Source organism: Neophocaena asiaeorientalis, unplaced genomic scaffold (assembly GCF_003031525.2).
Source record: "Neophocaena asiaeorientalis asiaeorientalis breed wild unplaced genomic scaffold, Neophocaena_asiaeorientalis_V1.1 scaffold82, whole genome shotgun sequence".
In the NCBI taxonomy this organism is placed as follows: domain Eukaryota; kingdom Metazoa; phylum Chordata; class Mammalia; order Artiodactyla; family Phocoenidae; genus Neophocaena; species Neophocaena asiaeorientalis.
Window position 1 is genome coordinate 5,663,787 of NW_020173068.1, and position 18,296 is coordinate 5,682,082.

The 18,296-nt window shown below is 48.8% G+C and overlaps 1 protein-coding gene across 4 annotated transcripts in view; it reads left to right on the forward strand.

Moving 5' to 3' along the window:
* Positions 1–3,114: 3,114 nt before the first annotated feature.
* The window catches only part of ZNF341 (zinc finger protein 341), a 42,520-nt gene continuing 27,338 nt past the window's right edge, over positions 3,115–18,296 (forward strand). Inside the window, exons 1-5 of one of the 4 annotated variants that reach the window (XM_024743022.1) lie at positions 3,115–3,471; positions 8,738–8,848; positions 10,595–10,791; positions 13,386–13,535; positions 18,040–18,291. In XM_024743022.1, coding sequence (XP_024598790.1) covers positions 3,213–3,471; positions 8,738–8,848; positions 10,595–10,791; positions 13,386–13,535; positions 18,040–18,291 — 969 coding nt within the window. In that variant the 5' untranslated portion in view covers positions 3,115–3,212. Of the gene's footprint in view, positions 3,472–4,652; positions 4,702–8,737; positions 8,849–10,594; positions 10,792–13,385; positions 13,536–18,039; positions 18,292–18,296 lie in introns of those variants that run through there. The other 3 variants (XM_024743021.1, XM_024743023.1, XM_024743024.1) reach the window with 3 other exon arrangements.

The following is an 18,296-nucleotide window of genomic DNA, read 5'->3' on the forward strand; positions in this document are numbered from 1 at the left end:
GGATGGTGACCCATTTTGGGCTGGCTAAATGACTCTCTTTGTAACTACACCCTCAATTTCAATCAGACTAGCCTGGAGTGGAATCCCTGGTCAGACGAAAATAAATATGATGTACATGAAGGTAGTTTCACTTTGTGCTGGGGAAATTCAAGGAAAAATACGACTAAGAAATATATTTATGAAGACCATATCCCCATAAACAGCTCAGCCCTGGGAACTAAATATGTGGGGATCGGTGTGATCACCAGACACTTACTTAGTTTAACCTCCCAGCAAGATCCTCCTCCAAAATATAACATAATTCAGCTAACATTCAGAAATTTGTTATACCGATCCCCCCGGCACTCATAATCAGTCAGAGCCCGGATTCTCCCCTTTATGTATAGATGATTACTTCCTCGGAGTTTGGCCTTCCCAATATAATCCTAGGCCATGGACCCCAGTCTATTTCTAGAGGAAAACTCCCAAAGGGTCTGGCTCTGGGGACCCACAATGGGGGTATCCTTGAAGGGCACCAGATTTTCATTTCTGTGAGGTAACAGGGTCTATCTGGATCTTCCCACACTTTGAAGGAGCTCCTGCACAATTATTGCTGTGGTCCCAGAGATGACCATTATGACTATTAAGGATTTAGCTTCCTCAGGAGGTATTCCCAACCTTGGGTACTTCCTCGAGGAGGCCTTAAGACCTGTCCGGGAGAGACAAAAATGAACCACTGAGTGGGGGCAACAAGCTTATGATAACCCAATTCTTTTTTTTTTTTTTTTAAATTTTATTTTTTTTTGGCTGCGTTGGGTCTTTGTTGCTGTGCACGGGCTTTCTCTAGTTGCGGTGAGCAGGGGCTACTCTTTGTGGTGGTGTGCGGGCTTCTCATTTCAGTGGCTTCTCTTGCTGTGGAGATCTTGATTGGCCCAAAATAATACATTGTGTCTTTAGAAGTCTCTTTGGGTTTGCAGGCATACCCCTCTTAGAGAGGAGTGTTCTCAATCCCACCATCATGGTCCAGGAATCTTGGAAGGCTACAGTAGCAGCCATTGAGGAAGAGCAGTCAGCCCCAGGCTCTTTGGTTGAGGTGGTTTTACAAAATAGGAGGGCCCTTAATGTTATAACAGCTGAAGCAGGGGGTGTCTGTGCCCTATTAAATGAGACATGCTGCTTCTATATTAATACCTCTGTCCAGGTTGAAGAAGACCTTCAGATTCTAAAGAAAAACATCAAATTCATTGAAGGTTTAAAACAGAGAGCAGGACAGGGCCCCAGCTGGCTTTCCAGCCTCCTCTCCTCTATGGGGATCCAGATATGGACATTGTTGCCCTTGTTGGGACCATTAATCTTGAAGCCTTTGTTTTGTTGCTTGGCCCCTGCATTATTAACACATTATCTAAGTTCATCTCCTGACAGGTTCAAAAGATTCAATTCCAGATGGTGCTACAACAAGCGTACCAGCCAACTGGCACACGGACTACATTGGAATAAGCCGCCTTATCATTCCGTGGGCTCTCATCTCCCTCTGTAAATACACCCTGACAGAGAGCAGGCATCGGGAACCCAGGGCCCCTACAAAAGCCCCCACCCAGCAGGAAGTAGCCAGAGATATCGTTGCCCCTTCTCCTTACTAAAAGGGTTCCCGATCACCTGAGAAGGAGCTAGGCAGGTAGGTAGACATGAGCAGGATATCCAATAGGGCCAAAAAATTGGTCCTATAAATAAAGAGAGGGGGGAATGTGGTGTGCTCCAAGGACAAAGAACAAGATAAACTCAAAGGGCCAATATTGCCAGAACAAAGAATTACAGGACTCCTATCACTGTGTCACAATGTGACCATTGCACTGTCCCAGAGCCCTCCCAAACAGCATGTCCCTTTCCCATCCCGTATAAGAAAAGATATTTGCCCCATTTTTCTCCCGCTCAGCACACTGAAGGTACACATACTCTGTCCAGTCAGCAGATGACTTGCAGGTTCCCTGGCTATAAAAACAGACAGGCAACCCATGCTCATTGTCGACTTTCCCTGGCTACCAGGAAGTCAGCCTGCTGTTCTTGTAGCAACCCTTCTCTTTAAGAAACTCTACTTTCCTTACATTCTGCCTTGTGTCTGGAAATTGTTTTCCAACCCACACTGGGACCACCACAATAACGTCCCAGAATAGCATCTTATCAGGGTCTGTATGCCAGTTTCATTTATAGAACAGAGAGGGGGAGGAGGTGAGGAAGTAAGGTAAAAAGGCCATAAGTCTTGCAAACTATCTCATGGCTTGGCCAGAACTGGAGAGGGGATGTGTTAATTTCCTCTTTTCTGCAGCCATTCACAGATGGGTAGGGTCTGAATGTCTTCCTGTGAGCTGAACAAAGGCACTTTAACATTCAGGCAGAGGGTCGGGGTTCCCTGAGGTAAGCCATTATGTATGCTTACAGCTATAGACAGCATCCTCTTAGTGATGATAGTAACAAAAGCATCCAAAAGCAAATGTTAAAGTAAAAGAAACAGATCCAACATGGAGTCAGATTTTGCTCTTCCCTGTTACGCTGCGTACAGTGGAAATATTCAGTCCCTGTTGCAGAGTTGGGGGTCTCAGGCAATTGGACAGAGGTCTGTATCACAGAGCTGGAGTCAGGTCCAGTGTGGTGGGGCTGGAGGTCCAGAAAACAGGGTTGGGAGGTGCCTGTGTGCAACAGGGATGGGGTCAGTGCACAGAGTTAGGGGTTCAAATTGAGACAGGCTGGGACCTGGGACCCTTTGCTGCAATGCTTGCACCTGGACACACATCTCCCTGAGCAACAAAATGCAAAGAAACTACATGGGACTAAAAATAACTGTGTGCATGCATGCACGGTTGGGGCAAATTATGGACCCCAAAGATACAAAAAGACAAAAAAACCCAACTGCCATTTGTGAAGAACCAGGAACAAAAACTGGGTGTTGGGAGCAAAAGCAGGGTACTGCACATGTCCCCTTGCACACAATACCACCTAAGGGGTGGACAAAACACCTAAACCACCCCTCCACCTAACCCCTGGACACACCCCTACCTTCACCCCATATAAGGAACAAGCTTGCCCTCCCTCAGCAAGCAAGCAAGGGAACCTGTTGTTCGCTCTCCCTCCCTGCTGCTGCAGCAAGGGCCCCAATAAAGCCTTGCCTGAATTTCTTATCTGGCCTCTAGTCAACTTCCATTCATTGGGGAAAGCCAAGAACCCTGGTTGGTATCAAAATGCTGCAGAGACAGGGGTCCACGTGTCCAATAACTGGGTTATCCAGGTGGGGCTGGGAGAGCCCCGGGATGCTGGGGGTCCCGCGAGCCATTCCTGGTTTTCCGGGATGGTGGAGGAGCTCCGAGGAGGAAGGAGGGCGCCCCCTGGCGGCCCCGACGCCGCCGCCACCACGGTTCCCACAATGCTCGCGCAGCCCGGCTTCGGGCTCCAGCGGCGGCGGCTCCAAAATGGCGCAGACGATCTTCGAGGCCCTGGAGGGTGAGCGGCGGCGGGGACTGGGGAGGCGGCTGTTCCGCCTTGCGCCTCCTCCCGCCGCGAACTCGCAGCGCGGGGCCCAGGGCGGGTGGCGCCACACCGAGAGCGGAACAGCCGTAGACGGCTGGCGCAGCGGGAGGGGAGCCTCGGACCAGAACAGCTGCCGCCGCTAGGGCCCGGGCGGCGCGCGGTTGGGGCTGGGGGGCAGTTTCCTGGAGGGAACAGCCGGGAACCGCGAGGCGAGCATGGCTGCGCCGCGGACGCGAGGGCTGGCGGGGGCTGCATCCAGGGGGACCGTGGTGCAGCAGCGGCTGCGGAGGGAGGGGGGCTGAGCGAGGGGTCCTGACCATTAAGAACTTGTATTGAGCGCCAACTGTGTGCCTCGCGCTCTGACATAGTGTCTTAAATTCAGACCAGGAAAGGATCGGCGCCGCCTGTGTGCAAGGCCAGGCCTTGGACCGAAACCAGCAAACACGGGGTGACTACTTTGTGCACCATTATGAGGTGCAGAGTATTATAAACCCAGACCAAGAAAGGATGGGTGCCAACGGTGTGGTTGGCCGGGACGCCAGGTTACCAGACCCAAACCAGCAAACACCGCACCGACTGGTTGTCCCATGCTCTGCGAGATCCTAGGATGTGAATGGTCCTCAGGCTCTGGGAATTGTGAGCTTTGGAGACAGGCAAACACTGAGAGCCTCCATGTGCACTTGCTAGGAGTTGGAAAGGAAGCCTCAGAGAATTCAGGGCCATGGCCCAGAGTTGATGCTAGGGGGATACAGACCCAAGAATGCTCTTGGAGGGATGAGATGAGTATACACATAATTAGAGTGCAAACTGAAAGTAGGCTGGACTAGTGGTATGTGGCCGAGGCTTTGAGTCCTGCAACTCCCCAGGAGGTCTCAGCTGTGTCTCTTAACATCTCGGAGGATCAGCTCTCTCACCACGAAATGTGTAATCCTCCCCACATCTGGGAAGGTTAAGTTTCAGGAATACTCGTTGGTAAGGGATGTAGAAATTATAGAATTATAGAAAAGTTAAACAGTAAAGATAACCTCAGCTGGTGTTCAGTGCTGTGATGGGTGATGGATGTGGAAGGCCAGGGTCATTGGTGGCTCCCTCTGGAAGGCCAACAGGATGGTGTGAGGCCTGCTTTCTCTCTAGGTTCATGGACTTCCTCAGTGTTTGAATTTTCACTACAAGAATGTGTTCCTGTATTGAGTGATGAAGAAGGTAAAGGAAAAATCAGTTCCTGGGACTGTGTGATGCGTGCTGGGCTAGGAGAAGGGCAGCAGAACTGTGGGGATCCAGAGGTGACCCAGGCAGTGGGGACTGCATTTGCAAAGCCCTGGTGGGGAGAGAGGTCTAGGATTCATAGAAGTTCATATGAGCAGCTAGAGATGAGGCTTCTGAACTTTGTCTTGGCATCAGTGTGGAACTGAGAAAGGGTTTTCAGCAGGGGAGCTGCACAAACTAACGTATGTTTATTATAAAGTTCACCCTGGCTGCTCTGAGAACAGACAGGAGGGGTCAGAGTGGCCGAGGGGAGGTGAGACCACTGTGGCTGTCCTGCTGGAAACTGATGGTGGCCTGGGCTCTGGGGACAGCTGTGGGGATGGAGGAAAAGTGGATCTGAGAGATATTTGGGAGACAGAGTAGGCTAGACTTGCTGAAGGACCGGAAATCAGGGTGTGAAGGGAGATAGGTTAAGGGAAGAATCCCTTAAGGTTAAGGGGTGCCCCAGGGGCTTTAGCTGGGTGGACAGTGGTGCCCTGTTCTTATTGATGAGGATTACTAGGAGAGGAACAAACTTAGGGGTGGGGAATGACACATTTGGTTTGAGTTTTACGTAGACAGTATTTTTTTCAAAGACAATTTTTTTAGAGCAGTTTTAGGTTTGCACAGTTGAGAGGAAGGTACAGAGACTTTCTGTATACCTTTGATCCTACACATTCATAACCTCCCTTTAATCAAGGTAACTCATCAGAGTGGTACATTTGTTACCGAGGATGAACCTGCATTGACACATCATAACCACCCGAAGTCCATGATTTATCTTAAGTTTCACTCTTGGTGGTGTACATTCTATTGGACAGTTGTATAATGACATGTATCCATCATTGTAATATTGTACAGAGTACTTTCACTGCCCTAAAAATCCTTTGTGCTCTGCCTATTCATCCCTCCCCCCACCCCTGGCAACCACTAATCTTTTTATTGTCTCCATAGTTTTGACAGGCAGTATTTTTTATTTTATTAAAAGAAAAATAGTCATTGATTTATTTTGGCTGCACCGGGTTTTAGTTGCAGTATGCAGCATCTTAGTTGCAGCATGCATGTGGGATTTAGCTCCCCCGACCAGGGATTGAACCCGGGCCCCCCGCATTGGGAGCGTGGAGTCCTACCCAGGCTGGACCACCAGGGAAGTCCCAATATATTTCTTTTTTTTTTTTTTTTTCCAATTTTTTTCTTAAAATAAATTTATTTTTTTATTTTTGGCTGTTTTGGGTCTTCATTGCTACGTGGGCTTTTTCTCCAGTTGCGGGGAGCCGGGGCTACTCTTCGTTGCGTTGCGCAGGCTTCTCATTGCGGTGGCTTCTCTTGTGGAGCATGAGCTCTAGGCACGCGGGCTTCAGTAGTTGGGGCTCGTGGGCTCTAGAGCGCAGGCTCAGTAGTCGTGGCGCACGGGCTTAGCTGCTCCGCGGCATGTGGGATCTTCTCGGACCAGGGCTGGAACCCGTGTCCCATGCATTGGCAGACGGATTCTTAACCGCTGCGCCACCAGGGAAGCCCCCAATATTTTTTTTAAATTAAACTTTTTATTTTGAAATACTTTTTATTTCTGTAGATTCACATGCAGTTGTAGAAATAATACAGAGAGATTCCATTTATCCTTTACTTAGTTTCCCACAATGTAACATCTTGTAAAACTATCCTATAGTCTTATAACCAGTCGACATACAGAACAGTTCTATCACTACAAGATGTTGCCCTTTTATGGCCCCACCCACCTCCTTCCCCTGCTCCCCATCCCTGATGTCCGCCAACCACACTAATCTGTTCTCCATTTCTAAAATATTATCATTTCAAGAATGTCATGTAGGGCTTCCCTGGTGGCACAGTGGCTGAGAGTCTGCCTGCCAATGCAGGGGACACGGGTTCGAGCCCTGGTCTGGGAAGATCCCACATTAAACGGAGCAACTAGGCCCGTGAGCCACAACTACCGCGCCTGCGCGTCTGGAGCCTGTGCTCCGCAGCAAGAGAGGCCGCGACAGTGAGAGGGCCCCGCTCGCCGCAACTAGAGAAAGCCCTCGCACAGAAACGAAGACCCAACACAGCCAAAAATAAATAAATAAATTTATAAAAAAGAATGTCATGTAATGGGAATCATAAAGTATATAACCTTTGAGATTGGCTTTTTTCACTCATTGTAATTCCCTGGAGATTCGTCCAAGTCGTTTATTGTATCAATAGGTTGCTCCTTTTTATTGCTGAGCAGCGCTCCGTGGTATGGATGCACTGCAGTTTGTTTAACTGTTCACCCACTGAAGGACATCTGACTTGTTTCCAGTTTTTTACTATTATGAATAAAACTGCTATGAACATTCATGTACAGATTTGCACACAAATGCTGACATACAGTTTTGCATTAGATGATAGAAGATTTACTGAAGCTTCTTCTGGAGGAGCATGAACCCCAGGTTTGAAACTCCAGATATTAGGGAGAACTAAATGAGGGCAAGTGAGGATTCTCAGGGAGAGTGTAAGAGGGAGAGGAGAGAGAGCCAGATGGAAGGAAGCCTTCAAAAATAGAAACATTTAGGGGATGGACAGGAGAAGAGAGTAAGGGAGGCTGGGAAAGAGCGAGCAGAGAGGTAGGGGAAGACCCAGGAAGGGTGGCGCCCTGGAGCCCGAGAAGGGAGTGTTTCAAGAAAGAATGTCTGATGCTGCCAGGTGGTCTTTGGTGATTCTGGTGGAATGATGGGGGCTTAAGCCCCACTGGAGTGGCTGAAGGAGGACTGGGAGGTGGGCAGAGGAGATGGAGGGTGTAGCCAGCTCTCATCGGATGCTTGATGTTGAAGGGAGGAGAGATGAGAACATGAGTTCGAGGGAGGCCATTCTAGAGAAACCTGAGTGTGTGTAGCCGCTGCTGGGAAAGAGTTGTGGGCACAGTGTGAGATGGGCCAGCTAGCGGAGAACGGCTTCTGAAGGAGCTGGAGGAGGTGGAGAGAAGGGCTGGCCTCAGGAGGCACACAACCTGCACTGTGACCGGGGAAAGTATGCATTCAGTTTGGCTGCAGGAGCTAATGGTTCTAGTTACCTTTCAGTTAGAAGCTGGGGCACGTGTCCAGGTGAGAGGTTGGCTGTGAGGACAGAGAGAAGGAGGCGCCCTCTGGGTTATTGGGGAGGGAGGCAGTGTGCCTTGGTGGCCACTTAGATGTGAGGAGGCCTGTCTTCCAGCTGGTGACACGGCTGGACAGTGTACTACTGAGAACCTCAACAGTGACAACTGGTTGGAAAACATGGACATAGGCAGCTTCTCAAGAGTCCCCCCCGACCACAATCCAGATTACGCTGTTTATTGAGGAACTGAAAAAATAAGCACACATTGGAAAACAAGAGAAGCCCAAGTGCAAACAGATTTGTGGGATTTGTGGGGTGTGGATGGGGAAGACTTAGTAACATGATTTCCAGAGGGGTTGTTGCATTTCGGATTAGATTCAGCCATGAGTAAGAGAGAAGCCCAACCCAGCAGTGGCTTAAACAGGCTAGAAGTTTATTTCTCTCATGTGGGAGTCCAGAAAGAGGCAGTCTAGAGCTGTGACAGTGGCTGTGTTCTACAAGGTGCTCAGAGACCCAGAATCTTTCCAGTCTTTTGCCGTGTAGTGCCCTTGTCCTCATGATCTGGGATGGTGGCTAGAGTTCCCACCATCATCTTCTTGTTCTAGGAAGCAGGATGGAGGATCGGACAAAGAAGGGGGGTCACGTGCCAGGCAGCTTTTAATAACATTTCCCCAGAGCTCCCGTTGACCAGAACTTAGACATTCTCTAGCTGCAAGAGTGGCTGGGGGGTGTAATCTTTATTCTGGGGCCATGTTCCCAGCCACAAATCTTGGGATCTATTGCAATAGAAGTTGGAGAGAAAGCATTTCAGTGCACAGACAGACATTTTTGCCGTGGGGGCCTTGCAATGGGTCTGGCTTGTAAGGGTGAAGTCAGGGCGGGATGCTGGGCCCACCTTCCAGAAAGGCTGCTTTTCTTTCTTCAGGAATGGACAATCAGACTGTCCTAGCTGTCCAGTCACTGTTGGATGGCCAAGGAGCAGTTTCTGATCCAACAGGCCAGAGCGTCAATGCACCCCCTGCTATCCAGCCACTGGGTGAGTATCTGCTCAGGTTCACCAGTGGGAAGGGTAAGTAGCTTCCTGTGAAAACAGGTGGGGCTGATGAGGGGATGTGGGAGTGAACTGCCCACTGTGGTTCCCAGGTTGTCCTCTCACGTCTGAAGGCTCTCCCCTTCCTCCCAGCCTGGATCTTCAGGCTCAGACTTTTCTCTGCTTAGCTCTGAGGACAGTCTTTTTCAGTCACTTAGTGAATGTGGGGATCATGACAGAGAATGACTAGGAGCCCCGATGCTTAGCAATGCTTGTCCCTTTGACCCAAAGTCATTTCTCAGCTTCCCCTCTATGAGGCTAAGCATGCATCTCTCCAGTTTACAGCCCAGGCCCTTGCGACACACAGAGGGCAATGAACTTCCTTTAGAGCCCTGTGTGAGTCTAGGTGTTCATCCGTTCATTCTACAAAGATTTTTGAGTACTTGGGAACCATGCTGGGGACAGAGAGACACACACCTGAGTTTGAATCCTTGTTCACATAGTTTGGCTCTGTGACCTTGGGCAAGTGAGTTAACCGCTCTGTGCCCTCAGTTTCCACATCTGTAAAATGGGGATAATAGTCCTACCTCATAGGAATCTTGTGAGGGTACTTGGGATTCGGTTTTAGCTGTCATAAATAAGAAATGCAAGTTTCTTGTAGTTTGTACAAGATTAAAGTTTATTTCTTTGTTGCATAAGTCCTGATGACTCAGACCCCTTCTTTCATATGGCTCTGCTGCTCTCAGCATGCGGTCCAAGATGGCTGCTCCAACCTCCCACTTTCATTTCCACACTCCAGCCAACAGGAAGGGAAGAAAGAAGGAAGTAGAAGTCATACCCCTTCCTTTTAGGAGGAAGTTGTGTAGACAGTATACTTCTCTTCTCCTATTGGTCAGAATTCAGTCACATGACATGTCTAGCTGCAAAAAAGTCTGGGAAATATGGTCTTTAACTAGATGGCCATGTTTCTCACTAAAATTTGTATTACTTTTTAAGAAGGAAGAGTGAATATTGAAGGACAATTAGACATTTCTGCCATAACATATCAAGAGCTTGGCACAGTGCATGGCCTGTGGTGGGCCTTCAATAATGGATGGTGTTAACTGTAGCTGATCATTGATTTAGTTTTTCATGCATTCAGCAGACATCCACTGAAGGCCTCCTATGTGCCCAGAAAATATTTTAGTTATGGTGATAAATAAGAGATATTTCCTTCCCTTAGGAAATATGGTGGTGATGGGAAAAATGTGATAAGAGAGGCTTGCCCAGAGGAAGGAACTGTGAACACTGCTTGAGGAGGGCTTCCTGGAGGAAGTGACATCTGAGCTGAACCTTGCAGAACGAGTTGTTCTGAGAGAGGCAGCTTGGCAGGGAGGACAGGGGATGCGAGGGCAGTGAGGAGTGTGAGCATGCAGCCCATGTGGGGACTGGTGAATAAATTCAGGCAGGATAAAGATTCTGAATGTACCAACTCTTGAAGCGAACCCACCTTACGATTTCCTGATTTCTAATTTTTTGATTCCTGGGCGAACCTGGCTGGATATTCCTTCAGGTGCCAGCATGGTTTGAAAGCTCGTAGGAAGCACAGAGTTGATGCTTGACCCTCACGCGTTGAGTCATGGGATGCCGTTACTTTGCCTTTCTCATGGTCCAGCCACGGGCCTCCCGTTTCTCTCTGTGATGCCCCCTCCTTTTTTCTTGCTTTTTTTCGTTATTTCCCTCCCTCTGCTGCTCTGTGGGCATGACCCCTAGATGACGAGGATGTCTTTCTCTGCGGGAAGTGTAAGAAGCAGTTCAACTCACTGCCGGCGTTTATGACCCACAAGCGGGAACAGTGCCAGGGGAGTGCCCCACCCCTGGCCACAGTCTCACTGGCTACCAACAGCATCTACACACCTTCGGCAGCACCCACAGCAGTCCAACAGGCCCCGCCTCCTGCCAATCGCCAGGTATTTATCCATTCGTTTGTTCATTTATCTAGTCAGGTCTTTTTTGAGCACGCACTGTGTGTCAGGCACTGTGTGGGCACTGGGGGTACAGGGGTGGACAAACAGACCAGGTCACTGCCTTCATGGCATTGAGTGAGATAGATAGTACCCAAACAGATGTGTAGAGATGTACTTTTCCCAGGATAAGTGCAGAGAGATAGGGGATGTCAAGAGAGGGATGGGAGCTTTTGCCCTTTTGTATATGGGGCTCTGGGACGAGCTCTGTGAAGAGGTGACATTTGTGCAGAGACCTAGGGAGATGAGAAATAGTCATGAAGCTACTTTGGGGAAGAGTATTCCAGGGGGCCGGATCAGCAAGTGCAAAGGTCCTGAGGTGGAAGCGTGCTGGCTTTATTCCAGGAACAGCAAGGAGGTGAGAGTGGCTAGACCTGAGTGAGTGAGTGAGGAGGGTGAGAGGTGATAAGGTCAGAGAGGCAATAAGGGGATCCTGGCAAATCTTGTCGGTCTGTGGGCTTTTACTCTGCATGAGATGGGAGCCATTGGAGGGTTTTGAGCAGAAGAGGGATATAGTCTGATTTACACTTTAACTAGGTCACTGTAGCTGCTGTAGACAGTAGATTTTGATGGGAGTCAAGAGAGAAATCCAGGAGCCTGATTAGGGTGCTACTGTACAAATCCAGGCAGTGGGTAGTGGTGGCTTGACCAGGATAGTGGCAGTGGAGGTGGAGAGAAGGGGTGAGATTTTCAAAATATTTAGAAGGTGGAGCTGACAGAGCTTGTGGATGGATTGGATTTAGGGTGTGAGCTTAAGAGGAGTCAAGGATGACTAGAGTTGGAGTTGCCATTAACCAAAGTGGGGAAAACAACAAGGAGAAGGTTTGTGTGTGTGGGGGGGTGTCAGGAGTTCAGCTGCTCATGTTGAATTTGAGACGCCCATTGGACCTTTAAGTGGAGGCAGTGAAGATGCAGACAGATATACAAGTCTGGAGGTCACAGGGCAGGCTGTGGGTATCTGGAGAAGCTTGCAGAGTTCTCAGTCAGGAACACAGTTCTGGAGCAAAGACACTGTGGGTGGGAGCTCAGAGGGATTAAAGACTCCTCTAGGGAGGGTGGGAGGGAGGGAGACGCAAGAGGGAAGAGATATGGGAACATATGTGTATGTATAACTGATTCACTTTGTTATAAAGCAGAAACTAACACATCATTGTAAAGCAATTATACCCCAATAAAGATGTTTTTAAAAAAAAAAAAAAATAGGGGGCTGGGCATGTCCCAGGATGCCAGGTCACGGGGTCAGGTTTCCCTCTGGCTTCCTCTTGTCTCCTTATTCCTCTAAAACATTATCTTCACCCATTGTATAGACATAATTCCTGCCATCAAGATAAAAGTGTTCACCTCCAGATCCATAGGACATGTACATTTTCAAGTTACCATAGACATCTTCTAACACAGAACAGTCATTTTCTCACTCCTTGATTATGAGTTTTGTTAGTAGAAAATGTTCCTTCTCCCCCCACTCCCCTTTTTTTTTTTTTTTTTTCAGTAGGAGAGAGGGAAATTCTTCCAGTCCTGGGCAAGGAAAAAACTTTAGAACACAATCCGTTGTTAATGGGCAGACACGAATCCCTCTGCCTAAGTGAGTTGGATGGACGTGAAAATGATTTCCCATTTTTTGTCTCAGCCTAATGCATGTGACATTGTAAAAATACATGTCACTGCCTTTCCTGGCCATGACATGGGGTGTGTCCCTAAACTGCCTGGGTTGTCCTTGCTTGGTTGAGGGCAAGGACATCCTGTTTGAGCAGGGACTCTGGGTTCAGTGGCCCAGTTGCTGCTGTCCCCAGGGGTCCTCCAGACAGATGACTTAGGAAGATGCCAGGAAAGAAAGGCAACAAATAAACAAAACAAAACACGCTTTACATCTGCTGACAGGAATAGTCACTGCATGTTTGACACCCTCTTGTAAGGTCTGCCTTTCATCCTTGCTGTTAACCTGAGAGCATATTATTATACTTTCACATACTTACTTAAGTACGCACAGGAATTACATAGTAGTATCGTTTTAGATTTTTAAAGATGAGGATATATAATGTACGTGTTATTGTATAATTTGATTTTCCATGCAATACCTCTTACTTGCTCTCTATAGTATTCTATCCATGACTATGTTGTACTTTTTGATCTATTCTCCTACTGATGGACATCAAGGTTATTTCCAGTTTTTCACTATTAGAAACAAGGCTGTGCAGAGCACTCTTTTTCTGTGGACTCCCTGTGGACAGGTGTGAGTGTTTCTCTAGGACAGAGGCCCAGAAGGATTGTTGCTGAGTCACAGGGTATATGCCTTACATGGAGGTGTGACTTACTCTCCTCGTTTGATAGACGAGGGAATGGAGGTCGAGAGAGGTGGAGTGACTTTCCCAGGGTCACATGGCAGGGAGCAGTAGCAGAAGTGGAAATAGAATCCAGGTCTGTGGGACTCCAGAACCCAGATCTTTTGCATCATGCCATCTGCTTCCTTCCACAGTCTCAGGCGTGTTCTTTCTCTCCCTTCCTCTCCCTTCCTCTCTCTCTCTCTCTCTCTCACTGTCCAGATCTCCACGTACATTACCGTGCCCCCATCCCCACTGATCCAGACCCTGGTGCAGGGGAACATCTTGGTAAGCGATGACGTGCTCATGTCTGCCATGTCGGCCTTCACGTCCCTGGACCAGCCCATGCCCCAGGTCCCTCCGCCTGTGCAGGTAAGAAGGTGGCCAGTTTCTCACGGGATCTTGATTCTAGGCCTGCATGTTGACTCCTGCAGATTCAGAATCTTGTAGAGAGAAGGGGGCTTGGCCCCAACTCTCCCTCAAGCTAAGGAGGCCTGTCAGCTTCCCCTTGGCCAGCCCTGCTGTGGGTGGGGAAGCTGCCGCATTCAGCTGGGACCCGGAACATGACTTTGGGGTTTCATAGCCACAGTCCAGTTGTTTTGACTCCTATTTTTATTCTTAACAGAAGTGTTCCATGTGCATTAGAAAAACACTAGAAAGTACACAATAGAAAAGTAAAAAAAAAAAATTAAAAAAAAAAATTATTCTCAACTGGAAAGTAGAGAGACCTGGCAACTGACTGAATTTACAATTCTTGGCTGGATCCTGTATTGGCTGGGGTGTGGGGGAAGCGGTAAAGGCCTTATTGGGACACTTGGGGAGATTAGAATTTGGAGGAATCTGAATATTTTATTTTAGTTATTAAAAAAATATTTATTGGGCTTCCCTGGTGGCGCAGTGGTTGGGAGTCCGCCTGCTGATGCAGGGGACGCGGGTTCGTGCCCCGGTCCAGGAGGATCCCACATGCCGCAGAGCAGCTGGGCCCGGGAGCCATGGCCGCTGAGCCTGCGCATCCGGAGCCTGCGCATCCGGAGCCTGTGCTCCGCAACGGGAGAAGCCACAACAGTGAGAGGCCCACGTACCGCAAAATTAAAAAAAAAAAAAAATTTATTTATTTGGTTGTGCTGGGTCTTTAGTTGCGGCAGGTGGGCTCCTTAGTTGAGGCTCACCAGCTCCTTAGTTGAAGCACATGGGCTCCTAAGTTGTGGCAGGAGGGCTCCTTAGTTGTGGCATGTGAACTCTTAGTTGTGGCATGCATGTGGAATCTAGTTCCCTGACCAGGGATTGAACCCAGGCATCCTGCCCTGGGAGCACAGAGTCTTAACCATTGCGCCACCAGGGAAGTCCCGGAATCTGAATATTTTAGATAATAGTATTATATCAATATTCAATTTCCCGTGTATGATCATTGAATTGTGGTTATATAGGAGAATGCCCTTGTTCTTAGGAGATGCATCTGAGTACAGTTTTAAGGAATAAAGTGTCGTGATGTCTGTAACTAACTTTCAAGTGGCTTGACAAAGCACAAATATGTGTATGTGTGTGTACACACACACACACAGACGTTGCAGATGTAGCAAAATGGTAGCAACTGGTGAATTAGATGAAGTATAAAGACTGTTCATTGTATTCTTTTTGCAACCTTTCTGTAGGTTTGAAACTTTACAGAATTAAAATTGGGAAATCAGGGAATTCCTTGGTGGTCCAGTGGTTAGGACTCCACGTTTCTACTGCCGAGGGCCCGGGTTCAATCCCTGGTTGGGGAACTAAAGTCCCACAAGCCAGACTGTGCTGCCCCCCCCAAAAAAAGAAAAAATTGGGAAATCAATCAGTCAATCACCCTTACTCTCTCTACCCAAAGAAAACACTGCCAAAATTTTGGTGTCTGGCTTTCCTGACCTTCGAATGCACATAGAGGGACTTCACTGGCGTTCCAGTGGATAAGACTCCACGCTCCCAATGTAGGGGGCCCAGGTTTGATTCCTGGTCAGGGAACTAGATCCCACATGCATGCTGCAACTAAGAGTTCGCATGTCGGGATTCTCTGGTGGTGCAGTGGTTAAGAATCTGCCTGCCAATGCAGGGGACGTGGGTATGAGCCCTGGTCTGGGAAGATCCCACATGCCTCAGAGCAACTAAGCCTGTGCACCACAACTCCTGAATCCCGTGCGCCCTAGAGCCAGTGCTCTGCAACAAGAGAAGCCACCCCAATGAGAAGCCTGTGCACCACAATGAAGAGTGACCCCCACTCACCACAACTAGAGAAAGCCCGCGTGCAGCAGTGAAGACCCAATGCAGTCAAGAATAAACAAACAAACAAATAAATAAATAAAAGGGTTCGCATGCCACAGCTAAGGAGCCCATGTGCTGCAACTAAGGAGCTGGCAACCCACAACTAAGAAGCCCTCGAGCTGCAACTAAGAAACTTGCCTGCTGCAACTAAGGAGCCCGCCTGCCACAACTAAGACAGTGCAACCAAATAAATAAATATTTAAAAGAAAAGAAAAGAAAAGACTCAGATGTGTATGTTTTAAATATATTTATTTAAAAAGCTATTTCTGGGACTTCCCTGGTAGTGCAGGGGTTAAGAATCCACCTGACAATGCAGGGGACATGGGTTCGAGCCCTGGTCCGGGAAGATCCCACACGCTGTGGAGCAACTAAGCCCGTACGCCACAGCTACTGAGCCTGCTCTCTAGAGCCTGCAAGCTACAACTACTGAGCCCGTGTGCCTAGAGCCCATGCTCTGCAACAAGAGAAGCCACTGCAATGAGAAGCCCGCGCACCACAATGAAGAGTAGCCCCTGCTCACCACAACTAGAGAAAGCCTGCGCACAGCAACAAAGACCCAACGCAGCCAGAAAAAAAAAAAAAAGCTATTTCTGGGCTTCCCTGGTGGCACAGTGATTAAGAATCTGCCTAGCCAATGCAGGGGACACAGGTTTGAGCCCTGGTCCGGGAAGATTCCACATGCTGTGGATCAACTAAGCCCATGCGCCACAACTACAGAGCCTGCGCCCTAGAGCCTGTGAGCCACAACCACTGAGCCCGTGTGCCACAACTACTGAGCCCACACACCTAGAGCCCATGCTCCACAACAAGAGAAGCCACTGCAATGAGAAGCCCGTGCACTGCAACGAAAAGCGGCCCCCACTTGCCGCAACTAGAGAAAGCCCGCGTGCAGCAACAAAAGACCCAAATGAGACCAAAAATAAAAATTAAATTAAAAAAAATACGTACATATCTATATATATACACACATCTATATAAATGGGTCAGGCTATATGCACTGTTCTGGAACTTGCTTTTCTTACTTTGCCTTTTGTATAACATCATTCTCTTTCTGTGCCTACAACCCTACATCAGTATTCCCAAAGTGTTCCTTAGAACAGTGGCTCCTTGGGATTTTCCAATAGAAAAAGGATCCCTGGTCAAACCAGGCTGTGAGGGAGGCATTCTGCCTCTTCCCTTGCTCTGTCCCTGGGTTCTTCCTGCAGTAAAGAAATACTTTTGATTTTGTCACCCCCAATTTTTCTCTAGACATATATGACTATGGAACCCAAGGAACAGCAATTAAGAGAGACACCCTTTAATGAAATATTGATCAGCACCATCACTTTATTTTTATTTTTATTTTTGTGGTACGCAGGCCTCTCACTGTTGTGGCCTCTCCCGTTGCAGAGCACAGGCTCCGGACGCGCAGGCTCAGTGGCCATGGCTTATGGGTGCAGCCGCTCTGCGGCATGTGGGATCCTCCCGGACCGGGGCACGAACCCGCGTCCCCTGCATCGGCAGGCAGACTCTCAACCACTGCGCCACCAGGGAAGCCCAGCACCATCACTTTAACAACCACAAAGGGTTCTGTTCCATTCCATGTGGATGGGCCATCCTCTGTTTAGCCAGGCTTCCATGGAAGGACATTTAGGTCGTTGCCATTTTTTGCTGTTATAAAAACTACTGGAATACCATCCACGTATGGTTATCTTTGCCCACCTGCTTGATTATTTTTGTAGAAAAAATAATTATTTTTGTAGAATCAATTTCTAGAAGTCATTGGCTGTGTTTCGGGGATCCATGCCACCAGCACATTTGGTGACTCTAGAAAGACTCCCAGAACTCAGGATGGTTGTGCTCACGGCTGTGGTTCATTTAGGTAAAAGGATACACAGCAGGATCAGCAAGGGAAAAAGACCCAGCAGCTGAAGTCTGGAGAAAATTAACGTTCTTCCAAGTCTCCAAAGTGTTCTCTCTCAGGGAAGTGGCGGGGCTGCATACAGCATGCATCTTCCTTCAGCAGAAAAGAGCAGCAACACATGCACAGTGTTTCTGCCAGGGAAGCACACCTACGACTCTAAGGCCAGGGCTTTCATTGGGGATCGGTCACGTAGGCACCCAGCCACAAACCAAAATTCCAGACCCCCATGTGGGAAGGAGGGGTTCACCATCAATCACATTGTTTGTGCGAACAGTCTAGCTGGGTTGTTGTAGGATCAGTGCCCAGGTGGGCAAAATAGCCTTATCAACATAGGAAACCTTCTGCAAGGCACGTTCTCAGATGCCAGTTCAGAGTCAGTCTCTCACGCAAGCCCTTCTAAAGACAACAACATTAGGCCTGCTCTGTGAGCTCATTTCTGCACAAGCTGGGCCATTTTTGCTGACTGTCATGGAGAAAAGGGATAGCAACGCCAGACTGATGGCTCCTCGAACTCTCCCGTGACTTTGTTTCCATGCCCCCTCTCAGCCCCGTCCTCTGAGCTGCCTATGAGTGGCTGTTCTTTCCACATGGCTGGCTAAGGCAAATGTCCTTCCCCACTGATAAATCAGACAGCTGGTATCAAAGAGGCCGTGACACTTTAATTTTCTCTTCTGATTTCAGAGTAGCCTGAACATGCATTCCGCGCCGAGCTACCTCACCCAGCCTCCACCTCCTCCTCCACCCCCTCCACCACTGCCTCCACCTCCACCCCCCCAGCCTCCACCACCCCCATCCCAGAGCCTGGGTCCCCCTGGGCGTCCCAACCCTGGCGGGAATGGCGTGGTGGAGGTGTATAGTGCCACAGCACCCCTGACTGGCAGTGGAACGGTGGAGATCCAGGCATTGGGAATGCAGCCCTACCCACCCTTGGAGGTGAG